The sequence below is a fragment of the Telmatherina bonti genome (assembly GCF_933228915.1).
Source record: "Telmatherina bonti genome assembly, chromosome: 5".
Taxonomy (NCBI): domain Eukaryota; kingdom Metazoa; phylum Chordata; class Actinopteri; order Atheriniformes; family Telmatherinidae; genus Telmatherina; species Telmatherina bonti.
The window spans coordinates 34,640,630-34,660,060 of NC_136623.1; the positions used below are offsets into that span (position 1 = coordinate 34,640,630).

At 44.1% G+C, this 19,431-nt stretch overlaps 1 protein-coding gene across 1 annotated transcript in view; it reads left to right on the forward strand.

Annotated features, from left to right (window-relative positions):
* The window catches only part of vps13b (vacuolar protein sorting 13 homolog B), a 433,420-nt gene that overhangs the window by 326,329 nt on the left and 87,660 nt on the right, over positions 1-19,431 (forward strand). The window contains exons 41-45 of the mRNA XM_079241403.1: positions 1,859-2,043; positions 9,863-10,059; positions 11,494-11,675; positions 12,908-13,128; positions 13,211-13,342. Coding sequence (XP_079097529.1) covers positions 1,859-2,043; positions 9,863-10,059; positions 11,494-11,675; positions 12,908-13,128; positions 13,211-13,342 — 917 coding nt within the window. The remainder of the gene's footprint in view (positions 1-1,858; positions 2,044-9,862; positions 10,060-11,493; positions 11,676-12,907; positions 13,129-13,210; positions 13,343-19,431) is intronic.

A 19,431-nucleotide genomic window follows, 5' to 3' on the forward strand; every position in this document is an offset into this window, starting at 1 on the left:
GTAAAGGACAGTCCATGTTGTCGACACCAGTCCAAACAGACCTGGTGGTAAAGGACAGTCCATGGTGTTGACATAAGTCCAAACAGACCTGGTGGTAAAGGACAGTCCATGGTGTTGACATAAGTCCAAACAGACCTGATGGTAAAGGACAGTCCATGTTGTTGACACCAATCCAAACAGACCTGGTGGTAAAGGACAGTCCATGTTGTCGACACCAGTCCAAACAGACCTGGTGGTAAAGGACAGTCCATGGTGTTGACATCAGTCCAAACAGACCTGATGGTAAAGGACAGTCCATGTTGTTGACACCAATCCAAACAGACCTGGTGGTAAAGGACAGTCCATGTTGTCGACACCAATCCAAACAGACCTGGTGGTAAAGGACAGTCCATGTTGTCGACACCAATCCAAACAGACCTGGTGGTAAAGGACAGTCCATGTTGTCGACACCAATCCAAACAGACCTGGTGGTAAAGGACAGTCCATGTTGTCGACACCAGTCCAAACAGACCTGGTGGTAAAGGACAGTCCATGGTGTTGACATCAGTCCAAACAGACCTGATGGTAAAGGACAGTCCATGTTGTTGACACCAATCCAAACAGACCTGGTGGTAAAGGACAGTCCATGTTGTCGACACCAATCCAAACAGACCTGGTGGTAAAGGACAGTCCATGTTGTCGACACCAATCCAAACAGACCTGGTGGTAAAGGACAGTCCATGTTGTCGACACCAATCCAAACAGACCTGGTGGTAAAGGACAGTCCATGTTGTCGACACCAATCCAAACAGACCTGGTGGTAAAGGGCAGTCCATGTTGTCGACACCAATCCAAACAGACCTGGTGGTAATGGACAGTCCATGTTGTCGACACCAATCCAAACAGACCTGGTGGTAAAGGACAGTCCATGGTGTTGACACCAATCCAAACAGACCTGGTGGTAAAGGACAGTCCATGTTGTTGACACCAATCCAAACAGACCTGGTGGTAAAGGACAGTCCATGGTGTTGACATAAGTCCAAACAGACCTGGTGGTAAAGGACAGTCCATGGTGTTGACATAAGTCCAAACAGACCTGATGGTAAAGGACAGTCCATGTTGTTGACACCAATCCAAACAGACCTGGTGGTAAAGGACAGTCCATGGTGTTGACATAAGTCCAAACAGACCTGGTGGTAAAGGACAGTCCATGGTGTTGACATAAGTCCAAACAGACCTGATGGTAAAGGACAGTCCATGTTTTTGACACCAGTCCAAACAGACCTGGTGGTAAAGGACAGTCCATGGTGTTGACACCAGTCCAAACAGACCTGGTGGTAAAGGACAGTCCATGTTTTTGACACCAGTCCAAACAGACCTGGTGGTAAAGGACAGTCCATGGTGTTGACACCAGTCCAAACAGACCTGATGGTAAAGGACAGTCCATGTTGTCGACACCAGTCCAAACAGACCTGGTGGTAAAGGACAGTCCATGTTGATGACACCAGTCCAAACAGACCTGGTGGTAAAGGACAGTCCATGTTGATGACACCAGTCCAAACAGACCTGGTGGTAAAGGACAGTCCACATACACACTCTCTACTGCTCATCCCACAAACACATTTCTCTTACAAATGCAGCTCCATTTGTAAAGGAAAGAAACAGACTTCATACCAAAGCTGTTAGAACCAGGAAATCACCCAGCAAACACAGATTTCCTCCCTTTTTGAGCTAAATTGACAGTATTTTCCCACCTTTTGTTCTTTGTTTTGCTGTTTCACTTTGTGTCTTTCAGATCCGTAAAACATTCAGGTGTGATTTTAATGTTTCTGCCATAAAAACCAGGTGTGATTTTACCATTATAGCTGTTTCCTCACAGGTTCCCAGAGACTGCCAGGACCTCATGAGGTGGTGTTTTACAGTGAAACAGAGGAGAGCCCAGGAGTTATGCTATGGAGATACCCTGAACCCCGAGTCCTCACCTTTGTCAGGATAACACCCGTCCCTTTCAACACTACAGAAGACCCTGAGATCAGCACTGCCGACCTGGGAGATGTCCTGCAGGTAGATATGGACACGCTTCCTAACAAGCCAAACTCCCATCTTCTCCATCAAGACAAGGTTCAGTGGTTCATAGAGCAGCTGATATATTGGGATGTATAGCAATCTGCTGTTAGGTAGGGGTCATAAGAAACGTAAGACGAGAAGACAGTCTCTCTCGGCTCCCTGCTTAACATCACCTGCACCGAAAGAGATGTAAACCGTTTTAGAACTGGGCGGTGTGCCATCGTGATTCCCTCGACATGAGTCATGTTACTGAATGACAGAGACCCCTGCTGTCCCTCCAAACATGTAATACATGCTTGGACAGCTGTGGAAGTCATCTTGCGTGTTCTGGTGTGAATAGCCAGGTGCCTCCAACCACAGATGAGGTTATATTTTGGCAGGCGGTTGCAGCTACCAAGCCTGCAGGGCCTCTGTGGGGGACAGGACATCCTACTTTCTACCTATCACTCATCCACTGCCTTCCAATCCACCGCCTCTTGGTCCAAATAATCACTTTAAAGGAAAAATAGGTCCCAAGATGTGTTGTGTTGCACCCTCCTCCATAATCTTTCTCTGTTTTTTTTTTTCTTTTTTCCTGGAGCAAAAATGTGCTATTTTTAAGTCTGACAGCAACAGTCACATACTTTTTAGTTTTTTTTTCCTTCACAGTGTTTTTAGGAATTGAATCTTGCTTAATGTAAAGCCTTTTTTTTTAGCGTTCCATCTGCTGTTTTTATGGTTTTAAATTCAGGTGTGTGCATGAAGAGAAGCTGTAAACCACCTGACATTGTGAAGAGTAAAACAAATATAAAAGTAGTTTTTTTTTTTTTTTTTAAAGCTTCTAAGTTATTATTTCCTTTTGTCTCATAACCAACAGTTTGCCATAATGTTATTTCTGATTCTGTGACAGTCTCAAGGCATTTTTAATGATATTGTTTAAGCCTCATGGCTACGTTGCCTCCCATCATCCTTTTCCTCCCATTTCTTCCCTCCATCAGCCACACAGCTTTTCTCATCTCCACTTATCTCTCAGTTTCTTTCCTGAACTCCCACAATCTTTCCACCTACAGTGCAGATGTTCTCTCTGTTTATGTGTGCTGGCCCAGGAGAGCCAGGACTTTAGAGGGTGCTGCAGATGTCTGACTTTCAAGCGAGGCCCCACAGCTGTAAAGCCTGCAATGAGCAACAAAAGCCTGAAGCTGATTGGCTACATATTGAGTTACAGTAGGGAATGGAGGGAGCTTATGTGTTCAGAGGAGGGAGGGGTAGAAGAAGATGTTTTGATAGACACTTGGGAGAGTTGGGTTAATGTGACGAGAGTAACAGAAGGAGGAGTGGAAGAGAGGATGACTGAGTCAGAGAGGGTCAGGAGGGACAAGGATATGATGTCTTGCAGGACGCTTACACATACCTCTGTTTAGCAGGATGTGTGTGGAAATGTACAAAGGGAGAGATGATTATTCACCAGTAGATGAATGGGACTGAGAACTGGGATGTAGTGTGTGGACATCTCACACATAGAAAACACGTGGAAAGATGAGTCATATGTACACAGTTCATATGTTTTCACAATCTGCAAATCAAGAAGAAGATGGCATGCGTACATGTACTTCGTTCCAGTTTGTGAATGTAGGTGAGGGTTAACCTGACTCAGTGTCAGCAAGAAACCAGCTGGAGATGATTTCCATCTTCTATTGTCCAGTTCTGGTGAGTCTGTGTGAATTGTAGCCTCAGTATCCTGTTCTTACTGACAGGAGGGAACCCGGTGTGGTCTTCTGCTGCTGGAGACCATCTGCTTCCAGGCTGGACGTGTTCAGACATGATGTTCTGCATATCTGGGTTGGAACCAAGCGGCAACCTCCAGTGGTAAAATAGTGAAGCCTATGCGGAAGTGCATAAAACTGCAGTTCCCCCTTCATCCACTAGGGGCTCCAAAACAGAGCAAATCCCCATAGACTCCCATGTTAAAAAGACCAACTTCGCGACAGAAATAAACACGTTTACAGCCTGGTTCAAAAATCCATTTTAGGTTTAATAGGTCAGGTTTACCTTCATGACAACTGGGGGGGGAGTGAATTTTTTTCTAGTTCACCCGTTTTAAAGTAATTTAATCTTGAAGTTCGGCAAATTTAGGGGGGTATCCTTTTGATTGACAGGTACCAATCTCTGGCAAGTAAGAAGAACGTAGAACAACCGCGGTTTTTAGCCTGTTAACAACGTGACTTAGCACGCTTACCTTCGCTAGCTCCCGTTATCTCAGGGTTAGCTCGGTTAGCTCTTAGCTACAGAAAGCTCGGAGTTCGCTTGATGTCAATCATCCACCATGACGCTCACAGCCCCCCTCTCAGCTCCACCTCTTTGTCCATATTTGTATTTTCCGGGCGAGACGACGCGCATGACGCTGCCAACATGGCGACGGTAGGAACCACCCACCGAGCTTCAATTCAGCTCTTCAGAAACCTACGGTTGATGTCACAAAGGCTCCATCCATCTCTATTTACAGTCTATGGTTAGAACCAGTGCTCACCATCTCCAACCAGTCTGTCTGTTCTCCTCTGACCTCTTGACCTCTGACCTCTGACATTCTGGTCCAGACAACTGCTGCTTGCTGGATCCAGACTGTTCTCTAAAAACCTTTCATTCAGTCTAAATACCTTTTTATTTCTAAAAGCTTAAGTCAAATCTTCCTGGACTTTTCTTTTTAATGTTCGGTGTGTTTAAATAGTTTTTCTTTGTTTTGTTTTTTAGTGTAGCACTTTCAGTGTTTGTTTTGACTTAAATGCATCATTATTATTATTACTATAAACCCAGATATGGTTGTGTGACAGTCCCAGAAGTTACTGAAATACTCAGATCAACAGCCTGCATTAATCTGATTCCTGCCTCATTCTGATGCTCAGTTTCTGTAGAGTCCAGAGGTAATAAAAGCATCGAGCCTGATCTGCCACTCGGTTTCTGTGACCGCTGTGTGAATGTGAAAGTTTATTATCAAACTCTTGGAGTTGTGGGTATGTGTTAGAGGGAGATGTTTTCAACTTTAATGTGTTAATACAGCCTAAAAACTGGATTTAATCTTTAAACTAAGAAAAAGTTAAGATTCTGCCAGTGTCTGCTAAGTGATATGTTATGATGTCCTAACTCGTTGTCGAGTCCGTATAAAGCCCGTTATGTTAGAGGAGGCTGATGAAGGTTATTTATCTCCGTCTCATCTGAGTTCCTGAAATCCAAGATTTTATTTACTTGAGCATATTTATGATTCTGTAAAGATTTATTTTAATTCCTTCTTTTTTTAATTTCTCCCACAATTAGATAAAAAACCCAGAAACATTTCACAGTGTCGTAGTGGAACAGTTTCATTTATGTTACATCACAACCGTGCAGAGAGAGGCAGGGAGGGAGAGAGAGATGGACAGAGACGGGAAGCAGTCCTAATTTCTCAGGGCTCTAAAGTTACCATGTGACCATGCAGAGATGGAGGCTGATGGAAAGTGAGAGGAATACAGGAAGAACAGGAATAAAGTATGATGGAGAAAGCGATAGTTGGCATTAAGCTATCTGATCATTTCTCTGCATCGTTTTTGGCCGTAATGTTTTATCATTTAGCGACAGGTGGACAGAAAGAATCCAAACTCCTTTCTGAGTTTGTTGCCACAACTCTTATTCACTCGTCCTTTTCTTTTAGTTACCCCCGTTTTCTCCTTCCGTTTGGTCCTTCTCTCAACCCGGCGTGCTAGATGAGCAGGGAGGAGTGGGATGGGGGGCGGGATAGGGGGGGGGGGGGCTCCAAGCTGCTCCCTTGTCCCCAGAGCAGATCATATTAACATTTTATAAAATCAAGATTTCCTGCATTTAAATAGTTGTGGTTTCCCAACTGGTTCCAGTATCTCAAAGGGGGAATTCAAACCACCCTCCATTACTCAAAGTCACATTTCTTCCATGCCGTTTTTACATACAGCAAAGGGGGGGGGCTGTGTCACTGCGTTGCAGCTGAAAAGCAACAGATCCCCGTAGCAGCGTCCACAGGTTCCCACCTGCAGGGTGGTGGAGGGACAGAAGGACGGTGACTCATTCTCACCTTCTCACCACTGTGTGGTCTGGCCTGAATCATAAGCAGGTGTTCTCCCTGCTCTTTCCATCCTTCCCTGTTCTCTCCCCTCCTTTTGCTTGTCTTTGGGGTCCTGAAGCCTGAGAATCACTTAGTAAACACGGAGGCTGGGATTCAGCCTGATGGCTGCGCAGGGGAGCAGGAGATGGTGTGAGATGTGGTCTCTTCCACTCGCCCCAGCTTCTCTCACTGTGCAAACGTCTTAATGCGATCATCCAGTCGTCGTTTGAGGACGTTTCCAAGCTGCTCCGACTCCTTCAGACAGGCACCACGCCATCTGCTCCCCTGCTGTTGCTTTCGTGCATGGCAGTGTGGGATCGCCTTTCATGTCTCCGCAGGGCCCTGCTGCCATCAGGACCCTGCTGGCCTGCGACCCGGATCATAAAAGCTCTGTGGCCTGAGATGATCCAGCAAACCTTCAGCCGTAAACACTTCTGCAGCTGCTGCGTTTTGTCATTGTTGTTATTATTAGAAAAACAGCTCCGTCATCAGCTCTCGGCTCACGATGTACCCTTTATTTATTTTCTCTGATTAATTCTTTTTATCCTGTTTGCACAAGCGTGTAGGGAGTTTGAATCCGAAGGGAGTTTGTGAGATGTTTCACTTTAGAGCAACACATTGAACCAGAAAGAGCACGATGGTATTAGAAGCCAAGATAACTATTATTTTAGCGGGACAGTGCTCAAACAGACCTGCATTAGTCACAGCTAATGCACTGAAAAAATAAAAAACCGTCCATGTGGTTAATTTGATCTGGACTTTCTACACCTCATCCGCAAAAAACTCCAATCCTTTTAACGTTTGGCTTTGCAGAGAAAAAAACAACCAAAAAGAAGAGCTTTCAGATCTCAGTGTGGGCTTATTCCTGATTTTCCACACTGATGAATGTTAATGTATATGAGCCCACCTGAGACAGCACAGCAGGAGTCATTTTCAGAACAATTTTCATTACATCTCCTGGATAAACATTTGCTCAAGCCGATGTCAATTCAATTTGTCTGCTGGCTGATAAGAGGTAGCTAGTGGTGGAATTTCTGGACATACAGGCATCAGTGGAATAACAGAAGACCTAATAACGGTGTTGATGTTGTTAATAAAAGTAACGGCACACAAGGTTGTGGATGTCAGCAGCCGCAGTCTCAGTGTGAGCTGAGGGAGTCTTCAGTTGCAGCGACGTATTGGAGATTTAGCAGCCATCACAATTCGGTCCGACGTGGAAATTGAAATAATTTCTTTCTGTTGTGTATTTGCTTTGGAGTGTCTGCCTTTGGTTAAGCTCATGAGAAGTCCTGATCGTTCCACCAGACCCGGAGAAGCCGATCCATGCAGAGCGGCCGTTTGTAGTTTTTCACCCGCAGAGGAAAGAAGATTCATACAGCACTTCTACGTGTAGAAATACTTCTAAACAGTTGGTTGTATTTAACAACCTAAAGATTCCTTTACATCATTTTCAAGGACTTTGACACACACACACACACACACACACCGAGTGACACCCAAAACATTTCTGACAACTTCTTGATTGTTATTTTGCACAAAGTCCAGCTGCAGAACCGGCTCCGTTTGAAGAAAACCCAGATTGCACCCATCCAGCTGAGGGAATGTGAGCTATTCAGGGATACATATTGTTTTACAGATAACGTACACACACATTCATACACACACACACTGCTCAGACCAAATCTTGCACTTACATACAAACGCACACCTGTGTACATACACACACACACACACACACACACACACATGTTTACTTTTGTCTTTCATAGAAGCAGTCCTGTTAAATTCCCATACACAATCCTGTTGACGTATACACAGGTGCCCTTCCCTCCCCCTTCCCTCCCCCCTCCCTCCCTGCCAAGCTACTCAACATCCAAAGAGTTTTCCATCTTCCTTCCAACAATTGGTTATCATATCCATCTCCGCTTGCTTCCCAGGCCATAACTCCAAGTCGGAGGGAACATGACGCACATTCAACCATGCAAATGTGTTTCACTGTTCCATATATGTGCCTCGTATCCGTTTCTGCATGCCGTCATACGTATAGAGTATCCCAGGTGGAAAAAAAAGAACCATGCTCGGTGTTTTAGCAATGCGGTTCTGGGAATTCTCAGAAGGGATTCAGTGAGTTTCCGCTCCGGTGGCTGAGTGTTGGGATTGCGGGTGCACAACTCTGTCAGGTGCAATTATGAGAAGCTGATTCCAGGAAAAGCCGTGTGACATTTCATACATGATGTAAGCTACGGTTACCTCATCCATCTCCGTGCAACAGCGCAGCCTGACAAATGCCAATGTTACGGACGCATGCGCACATTTTTATGAACACACACACAAAGGTGCTGACATTCCCGAGAGTTTGGCAGCAGTTCAAGAGGCTCTAAACCTGCGGTACACACACACACACACACACACACTCTCTGAATCAGGGCTTTCTGCCTGGCATCTTTCAGGTGTGGTCTCCAGAGGGTTCTGCCACGACCGATCCATCAGTAGCTGAGTTGTGCAGGTGGTCAAGGGAACCTGAGATTCTGGTTTAGTTCACACAGGAGCAACCAGACACATTTCTGTTCATGTTGGCTCGGAGCCTTAGCGGTGATCACATCTAAGAGTCTTTAAAAGAAGAACCCTTGTTGTGCAGTGTGGGAAATGGACACACAACCTCAACGCTAATGTGTGTTATGGATGTAGCCGTGGATGAGATGGGTTTTGCTCTGGCTGTGTTGGTGGTCAGCTGTCAAAGTACTGTTGTTTTTTCTTTTTCCTTTTTCCAACTTGGCAAGAAAGTTTCAGTTTTCTTTTGTGAGATGAGAGTAAAAATCAGGAATCTAATGTGAGGTCCATTAAAAGAAAAAGATCCCATGCTCCTTCTCTCCGTAAGGCAGGGATTACCCTTGTACCGCAGGGGTCAGCGCAGCATTAGCATTTGATGATTAGCAGACCACTGCACTTGTTTAATACTTAATGTTTAACTGGGGAGATCCACAGAGCTGCAGTACCTGTTGTCTCATAACAAAGCTTTACAGTAATCCTCCGCCAGCGAGTAATCAGGGCTGCAATGATGTGTTTGTTTGGACTGGAACGTTAAATCTGAGTCTCGTCCAACTGAGGAATACAAAGATGAATATCCAGTTGTGTCCTGAAGAAGACAAAAATGTTGTAATAACAGGAGAATAGCTGTGGGATTGGGAGAAAAGACTGTCAGTCCCACAGCAAAACCATTCTCCAAGAGGTCTTCTGGCGCGCTGATGGTGCACAAAGCGGTTTGAATCAGCGCTCTGCAGAATGTTTGTTCAGAACCCTGCAGGAAAAGCACGTTGGTCATGCATGGCGTATGGCTTTCCGTGCAGCTATTGTCAGAGCTACTCCCCCTCTCAGCCGTCTTTGTAACTTGTGTTTGGTGGTTTCAGCAGATACCAGCTGACTTTATGAGGAGGAAGGCAATGATGGAGCAGTATGTGTGAGCGATCACATGGTCGGTTTGTGTTTTGAATGCAGGAATTTTGCTGTTATGAAGCCGTGAACAAAGGTTTGGAGCTTTTCACACTGATTCCAGATGAGAGGAAGATTGTTGGAACGATGTGTAATTAAAGATGGAAGCCGTCTCACCTGTTAAACCATTTCCATTATTCATCAACTCTTTGCACACTGATGATTTGCATCCATCAACAGCGTACCACAACAACAAGGTTCACATCTAAAAGTTTGCTTTAAGTTGCTTTTCTTTTCTTTCAGGTACCATGCAGCCTGGAGTACTGGGATGAGCTCCAGCAGGCTTTTGTTCCGTACCGGGAGTTCAGCCTGTCTGAAAGCTGCGCCTGCCAGCTGCAGCTGCCCAGCCTCAGCCTCACCGACCAGCAGAAGGAGCTGGTGGCCTCAGACCTCTGGAGGATCGTACTGAACAACAACGGAGATGGAGGAGATGAACAGAGGTGCGGGAAATGTTTGTGTGTTTGGATCTGCTGCTGCAGGCGTACCTGAACTTGCGGGCTCGTATCTGCCAACACACAGGTACCGCATGTGTGTGTGGATACACAGACTTTGTGCCGTCCTGTATGAGAAAAACACAGGGAGAGTGCACCCAGACCACTGAGCACAAAGAGCTCGAATGTGTCCCTCGCCCCACATCTGGTGTGCAGGATCAGGGAGCGGGCTTGGAAGGCATTCAGATCGGCCTAATGAGATTTCCCAGCACACCAAGCGCCTGTCAGGGCCCATCCGGATTCCTTCCTGCTTACCTTGAGTGTATCTAATCGAGGGGAAGCTCACGGGAAGCAGGAGGAGAAACCCCCCCCTTTGGGTTGGCTCAGAAGCTCTTAGGCCTTTCTTAGCCTGGGCTGGGCAGGGTTAAGCTTGGATTGGATGGGTTGGACCAACAGTGTAACACCTCACAGCGCAGGATTTTCCTCCTTTCTTCTTGCTACCGCTGCCTTCTCTGACGTCTTTGGGGTTTGAAGCATTTTCTCCTTCTGTCTTCATCTTACCTTGCTGTTTTTTTCCATTTTTACTTCCTTTTGGGTTTTAGGGAACTTTTTGTGTAAGAAACTTGCCAAACTCGCAATCTGTGTGTTTTAAACAGCTTCAGAAAATCAGAAGAGGAGGGAAGAAGCAGAGAGAAACTCTTCAGGACCAGATACTGTGTGAAGCAAAATATACATCTGTATCTCATTACAATCATAGTCCAAACATTACATTTCCTTTATGTTTAAATTATTTGTCTTTTTTCATCAAAATTGATTCCCTTTTCCTTACTCACTCGTTTCATCTGCCATACTTTAGTTTCCTCCAGAAAAATAACTCGGCTGCGCTGCCAACTGGAAGTAATGAAAATTGTCAACATATGATGCTTATCTGTTTAAGGAGCACTTCGCTGCAGCAGCGTTTCTCAGCAGGAATAGAGTTTCCTGCAGAACTTTTTAATGGTGGATCATTGTAGCAGCAAATTGCAGAGCAAATGGTCACTCGTTTCAATTATCTTCCCATTCAGCATCATCAGGCGCGACAGGCAATTAATGTCCGCAAAGGGAAACTTGTGGGCATGATGACGTTCTGCAGCGGCCTCCTCCACATCACTCTCTCCTTTCCTCTGGCTTCCTGATATCTGTAGGAAGGTTGGAGATTTCTCTGAAGATGTCTGACTGTTTGGGTTAAATTAAATTCACAGACGTATAAATGAGAACCTGACGGGTTGAACTGGACTTTCATCTTCATTTTAGCTGGTCTTATACTTTTCATGTGAAACTTTTTATATAAAACAGCTTCATATTTTAAAAAAAATTTGATTTTTAGTCTGTAGTTTTCTTTATTTTTACACTTTCAGCTTTAATAGTTAACAGTGTGTTATTGTCTGTGTTGTGAATCTGCAGCTCGGATAGCGAGTGTGGCTCCCAGCTCCACTGTGATCAGCTGGTATCTCCGATGGCGTTGGCGGCCTGCACCCGCGTTGACTCCTGCTTCGCACCCTGGTTTGTCCCTTCACTGGGAGTGTCCCTGCAGCTAGCACAGCTGGAAGTTCACCTGTGCAACCACCTGGAGCAGCTGGGTAAAGGTAGGTCAGGTTTAACCGTATTACAGTGTCTTGTGTTCGGATTGTCTGCTGAGAACACATCTGGGGAAAAACTACACCTTTTCTCAATCAATGCTGTGTTACTGCTTATAATGTTTTTGTTTTTCTCCTAAATAATCATTGCAAATGACTGAAAACAGTTTTTAATAGTCAAACATTATATTATGTTGTATAATGAACTGGATTTTGTTTATTAAACAATTAAAGCATCACGTTCCAGATTATTCTGCATGTTTTGTAACATTAGAATAGATAAAGAGCTGAAAATGTTCACGTTTGTATATTTTTCATTGTTTAGAAGATCATTCTTTTAGAAATAAATCCTTCTCTGATATCACGTCAACAACTCTCATCCATTAAACATCCGGGAGATTAAACCAGAATTACCTCCTAAAGCTGGAGTTTAAAGGTCAAACCCCCCCCCCCCCACCCCCCCCACCCCCCCCGAACACCTTTTAAAGATGCTCCACAGGCTCTCAGAAGGGTTGAGGTCAGGGGATGATGGTGGTCCCATCATGAGCAGCCAAAGATTCTGCTTCCTGCAGGAGGAACGCTGCTTCCTTTAACACCACAGGAAGGACAATATCCAGCTCTGGAGGAAGGATCCTCGGTCCTGGTCCTCCAGGGTCGGTGTCATACAGGGGCTCTGCTCATGTCTGCAAAATACACACTGATATGAATCAAGTGTGTTGCAGCAGGGACAATCAGAAAGCCTGCAGGACATCAGCTGTCCAGGACCAGGAGTGGGGATCCCTGCCTTGGAGGATCCTAACGTCATCAGCTTCGGATACCTGCTGCTGCTCATCAGCTGATCTCTGAATAAGATGGATTTTCCTGACAGACGTTCCCTGATCTGTCTTCATCTGAACCAACAAGATTTTTCCCTGAAGTCCAGTAACCCCGCTTAACTTTTACTGGAAGTTTTATTCCTTTATTTTGTAATGTAGAGCAGAGGAGCCCAAGTCTGGTCCTGGAGAGCTGCTATCCTGCGTCTTTTAGATGCATTCCTCCTCCAACACACCTGAATCAAATGAAGGAATTCCACACTAAACAGAAATGCAGAGATCCTGCATGTGTGATGTATAAAGTTTGTTGTTTCTCCTGTGATTTATCTCTGGCTGAAGTTTGTGAGTGTGTGAGTGTGTATGTCTATATGGTTTAAATATGAATAGTTAGGACTCATTTAAATTCACTAATATGTGTAATTTCTCCAGTTCCATCGAAGAAACTCCACCCCTTCCTGCCAGACAGGAAGCTGCCACAGGAGCAGGAGTTCATGGTGATTGGTGCTCGGGAGCCCCGCGTCTTCTTGCGTCAGTGGAGCAACGGACCATGTCTCTGTCAGGAGTTCAGATTTTCCACCCAGCTGGGCTGTAAGCTGCTGGAGTACCGAAATCTAACACACCTTCAGCTCCTCCAGCCTTGTCTGCTGCAGGTAGAGCTCAACACCTATCCTAGCTGTCTGGAGTTTTCATTCATTTCTAAAAAGAAATTTGTTTATTTCATGTGTTTATCAGGGTCAGGCTACGTTCACCAGCTGCCCCCAGAACTCGTCTCTGGATCTGAATGTTTTTGTGGATCCAGTGTTTCTCAGTTTTGGCCAGTATGCCATCCACACCGTGGACACTGCCCTGCTCAGCTGGCAACAGGTAACAAACTCCAGTCTTATCCAGAAACAGCTGATATCTGAAGCAAATGTTGGTATTTTTTAGGTTTTTTTCCACGAGTGAAAGTGATTTAAAACCACATCCAGACAGTTTCTCATTGCAGCATGAAGAAGTGTGTTAGAGGTGACAAAAAAAGCGTCGGGGGGTGTTGTGCATGAAGAATGTGGGATGCATTCAAACATTTAGGAAAACAAGGGATTTTCCCTGATGTTTAATCACAAACACCTGTATGCAGCAGCTCCATGCGGCACCAGGGGCCCGTAAATGTGCAGAGCAAACCTTCAGAAAATGGATGTTCGTTCAGAGAGTTTGCTGAGAGACGGCCTTTTGTCCCAGTCGAGGTATCAGCTAAACAAACTAACCAAGTGGATTTCATGAGGATGGTTTTGGTTGCACGCCAGCAGTAATAAAAGCTTCAGAGTGGAGCTGCCTTGTTGTTCGGTGTAAATTCTGTCTAAGAGGATCCTGGTGCTGCGGTCCTCGTCGTCTCTCGGTTCCCAGCTCTCAGCACTGCTTCTGGTAGCCAGGATGTTTGTGTGTGAAGCCATGCCCATGAAAACATGGTAAAAGTTGAGTAGTGACACCTGCCAAGACCTCATCTGGCCCAAGTTCCCCACCGTCTCGTCTTTTCGGTTTGTACGCACACACACACACACACGCGCGCAGGTCTCTCTGGCTTCGTGTTCCCTATCGCGCTCTGCTCTGCTGACTCATATACTGGCCTCTGGAGACATGAGGTACTTGCATGCAGCAACCGGCTGCCAGGTGAAAGAAATAATAGCTGATGTTTTTCTAGGAACAGCTGTGCTCTTTTACCTGCGGAAAATAAAATTAAACAAGCTGTATAAAAATACACTTTGAAATGATTGTCCTGGCTCGCGGTTTAATACTTTTGTTTTCACTCAGTGGCATCACTGACTCTCAACCGACTGCGTTTGATGATTGCTCATATTTGATTCTTGGCATTTTTGCATCATTTAGCACAAGCTAGTCAATGTTCCCTATTTATTCTGGTTACTTCTGTCGTAAATAAGGCTTCAGAGTGTCGGTGATGTTATAATGAAAGGTCATTTTGCAGCTTTATTGGTGTGTTTGGGACATGTTGGTATCCATGGAGGGCTTTACCCAACATTAAAAACAGCATTGCCTATGTTATTAGTTGCTTTCAGACACACCTTTTTTTATGCTTAGCGTATATTTAGCTTTCTGAATGCTATGTTGGCATTTAGCATGAAAGGGGGAAAAAAATCCCTTTCAACAATTCCTCGTGATTTATACTACATGTGTTTGTTTCTCAGCAGAAACACAAACCTCAACTTGCCGCTGCTTCTTCTTTTGGGGTATTTTTCAGGCTGCATCATCGCGTCAGAGGTAGACACACACCAATACGAGGGTTAGTTTGATGATGTTAATGTGCAGCTGTTTCTGCTGTCAGATTCAGTTGTTATAAGCAGTGCTTTAAGCGGGCCAGTACGCCGCGGTACGCCGCGGTACGCAGCGGTACGCAGTGGTACGCAGTACCGGCACTTTTAAATTCTATCCATTTGCTTACCAGAACTTTGTTTCAGCAAATAGTGCGTACTGGGACTTTTACCAGCTTTCCTCAACAATCAGTATACCCTCCTACGACTTCACCACATATTACAGCTTATATTTCATCTTCATCTTCATCTTCTGCCGCTTATCCGGGGTCGGGTCGCGGGGGCAGCACCCTAAGCAGGGAAGCCCAGACTTCCCTCTCCCCAGCCACATTTGCCAACTCTGCGGGGGGGGGGGGGGGGGGGGGGATCCCGAGGCGTTCCCAGGCCAGCCGAGAGATATAATCCCTCCAGCGTGTCCTGGGTCTTCCCTGGGGTCTCCTCCCAGAGGGACGTGCCTGGAACACCTCACCAGGAGGCATCCTGACCAGATGCCCGAGCCACCTCAACTGGTTCCTCTCGATGCGGAGGAGCAGCGGCTCTACTCTGAGCCCCTCCCGGATGACCGAGCTCCTCACCCTATCTCTAAGGGAGAGCCCGGCCACCCTGCGGAGGGAACCCATTTCAGCCGCCTGTATACGAGATCTCGTTCTTTCGGTCACGACCCACAGCTCATGACCATAGGTGAGGGTAGGAACGTAGATCGACTGGTAAATCGAGAGCTTCACCTTCTGGCTCAGCTCCTTCTTCACCACGACAGACCGGCGCAGAGTCCACATTACTGCAGACGCCACACTGGTTCTCTCTGTCGATCTCGCGTTCCATCCTTCCCTCACTCGTGAACAAGACCCCGAGATATTTAAACTCCTCCACTTGAGGCAGGACCTGACCCCCGACCCGGAGAGGGCAATCCACCCTATTCCGGCTGAGGACCATGGTCTCAGATTTGGAGGTGCTGATTCCCATCCCGGCCGCGAATCGCTCAAGCGAGAGCTGCAGATCACGACCAGATGAAGCCAACAGGACCACGTCATCTGCAAAAAGCAGGGACCCAATCCTGAGGCCACCAAGTCGGATCCCCTCAACACCTCGGCTGCGCCTAGAAATTCTGTCCATATAAGTTATGAACAGAATCGGTGATAAAAGGGCAGCCTTGGCGGAGTTCAACCCTCACCTCACCATGCCCCCTCCAGGACCCCAAAGAGGGTCCATTGTTCCGCGACCAGGACGAAAACCACACTGCTCCTCCTCAATCCAGGATTCGACTATCCGGCGGACCCTCCTCTCCAGGACCCCTGAATAGGCCTTACCAGGGAGGCTGAGGAGTGTGATTCCCCTGTGATTGGAACTCACCCTCCGGTCCCCCACCACCCCAGTCTGCCAATCCAGCAGTACTGCCCCTGATATCCACGCAATGCTTTAGAGGCGTGTCAGCCAGGACAGCCCCACAGCATCCAGAGCCTTAAGGAACTCTGGGCGGATCTCATCCACCCCCGGGGCCTTGCCGCCAAGGAGCTTTTTGACAACCTCAGCGACTTCAGCCCCAGAGATAACAGAGTCCACCCCTGAGTCCACCAGCTCTGCTTCCTCATCGGAAGCTACCGGCAATGCGGACTAAGCTCTGACACCTGTCGTACAGGGACGACAGGTAGTGACGACAGTAGTACTACTAACAGTCATATACTACAGTAGTACTACTAACAGTCATTTACTACAGTAGTACTACTTAAGAGTCATTTACTACAGTAGTACTACTTAAGAGTCATTTACTACAGTAGTACTACTAACAGTCATATACTACAGTAGTACTACTAACAGTCATTTACTACAGTAGTACTACTTAAGAGTCATTTACTACAGTAGTACTACTAACAGTCATATACTACAGTAGTACTACTAACAGTCATTTACTACAGTAGTACTACTTAAGAGTCATTTACTACAGTAGTACTACTAACAGTCATTTACTACAGTAGTACTACTTAAGAGTCATTTACTACAGTAGTACTACTAACAGTCATATACTACAGTAGTACTACTAACAGTCATTTACTACAGTAGTACTACTTAAGAGTCATTTACTACAGTAGTACTACTAACAGTCATATACTACAGTAGTACTACTAACAGTCATTTACTACAGTAGTACTACTTAAGTCATTTACTACAGTAGTACTACTAACAGTCATTTACTACAGTAGTACTACTTAAGAGTCATTTACTACAGTAGTACTACTAACAGTCATATACTACAGTAGTACTACTAACAGTCATTTACTACAGTAGTACTACTAACAGTCATTTACTACAGTAGTACTACTAACAGTCATATACTACAGTAGTACTACTAACAGTCATTTACTACAGTAGTACTACTTAAGAGTCATTTACTACAGTAGTACTACTAACAGTCATTTACTACAGTAGTACTACTAACAGTCATTTACTACAGTAGTACTACTAACAGTCATTTACTACAGTAGTACTACTAACAGTCATTTACTACAGTAGTACTACTAACAGTCATTTACTACAGTAGTACTACTTAAGAGTCATTTACTACAGTAGTACTACTAACAGTCATATACTACATTAGTACTACTAACAGTCATTTACTACAGTAGTACTACTTAAGAGTCATTTACTACAGTAGTACTACTAACAGTCATTTACTACAGTAGTACTACTTAAGAGTCATTTACTACAGTAGTACTACTAACAGTCATATACTACAGTAGTACTACTAACAGTCATTTACTACAGTAGTACTACTTAAGAGTCATTTACTACAGTAGTACTACTAACAGTCATTTACTACAGTAGTACTACTTAAGAGTCATTTACTACAGTAGTACTACTAACAGTCATTTACTACAGTAGTACTACTAACAGTCATTTACTACAGTAGTACTACTTAAGAGTCATTTACTACAGTAGTACTACTAACAGTCATTTACTACAGTAGTACTACTAACAGTCATTTACTACAGTAGTACTACTAACAGTCATTTACTACAGTAGTACTACTAACAGTCATTTACTACAGTAGTACTACTAACAGTCATTTACTACAGTAGTACTACTAACAGTCATTTACTACAGTAGTACTACTAACAGTCATTTACTACAGTAGTACTACTTAACAGTCATTTACTACAGTAGTACTACTAACAGTCATTTACTACAGTAGTACTACTAACAGTCATTTACTACAGTAGTACTACTAACAGTCATTTACTACAGTTGTACTACTAACAGTCATTTACTACAGTAGTACTACTAACAGTCATTTACTACAGTAGTACTACTAACAGTCATTTACTACAGTAGTACTACTAACAGTCATTTACTACAGTAGTACTACTAACAGTCATTTACTACAGTTGTACTACTAACAGTCATTTACTACAGTAGTACTACTAACAGTCATTTACTACAGTAGTACTACTTAACAGTCATTTACTACAGTAGTACTACTAACAGTCATATACTACAGTAGTACTACTAACAGTCATTTACTACAGTAGTACTACTAACAGTCATTTACTACAGTAGTACTACTAACAGTCATTTACTACAGTAGTACTACTAACAGTCATTTACTACAGTAGTACTACTAACAGTCATTTACTACAGTAGTACTACTAACAGTCATTTACTACAGTAGTACTACTAACAGTCATTTACTACAGTTGTACTACTAACAGTCATTTACTACAGTAGTACTACTAACAGTCATTTACTACAGTAGTACTACTAACAGTCATTTACTACAGTAGTACTACTAACAGTCATTTACTACAGTAGTACTACTTAACAGTCATATACTACAGTAGTACTACTAACAGTCATATACTACAGTAGTACTACTAACAGTCATTTACTACAGTAGTACTACTAACAGTCATTTACTACAGTAGTACTACTAACAGTCATTTACTACAGTAGTACTACTAACAGTCATTTACTACAGTAGTACTACTAACAGTCATTTACTACAGTAGTACTACTAACAGTCATTTACTACAGTAGTACTACTAACAGTCATTTACTACAGTAGTACTACTAACAGTCATTTACTACAGTAGTACTACTAACAGTCATTTACTACAGTTGTACTACTAACAGTCATTTACTACAGTAGTACTACTAACAGTCATTTACTACAGTAGTACTACTTAACAGTCATTTACTACAGTAGTACTACTAACAGTCATATACTACAGTAGTACTACTAACAGTCATTTACTACAGTAGTACTACTAACAGTCATATACTACAGTAGTACTACTAACAGTCATTTACTACAGTAGTACTACTAACAGTCATTTACTACAGTAGTACTACTAACAGTCATTTACTACAGTTGTACTACTAACAGTCATTTACTACAGTAGTACTACTAACAGTCATTTACTACAGTAGTACTACTAACAGTCATTTACTACAGTAGTACTACTAACAGTCATTTACTACAGTAGTACTACTTAAGAGTCATTTACTACAGTAGTACTACTAACAGTCATATACTACAGTAGTACTACTAACAGTCATTTACTACAGTAGTACTACTAACAGTCATTTACTACAGTAGTACTACTTAACAGTCATTTACTACAGTAGTACTACTTAACAGTCATTTACTACAGTAGT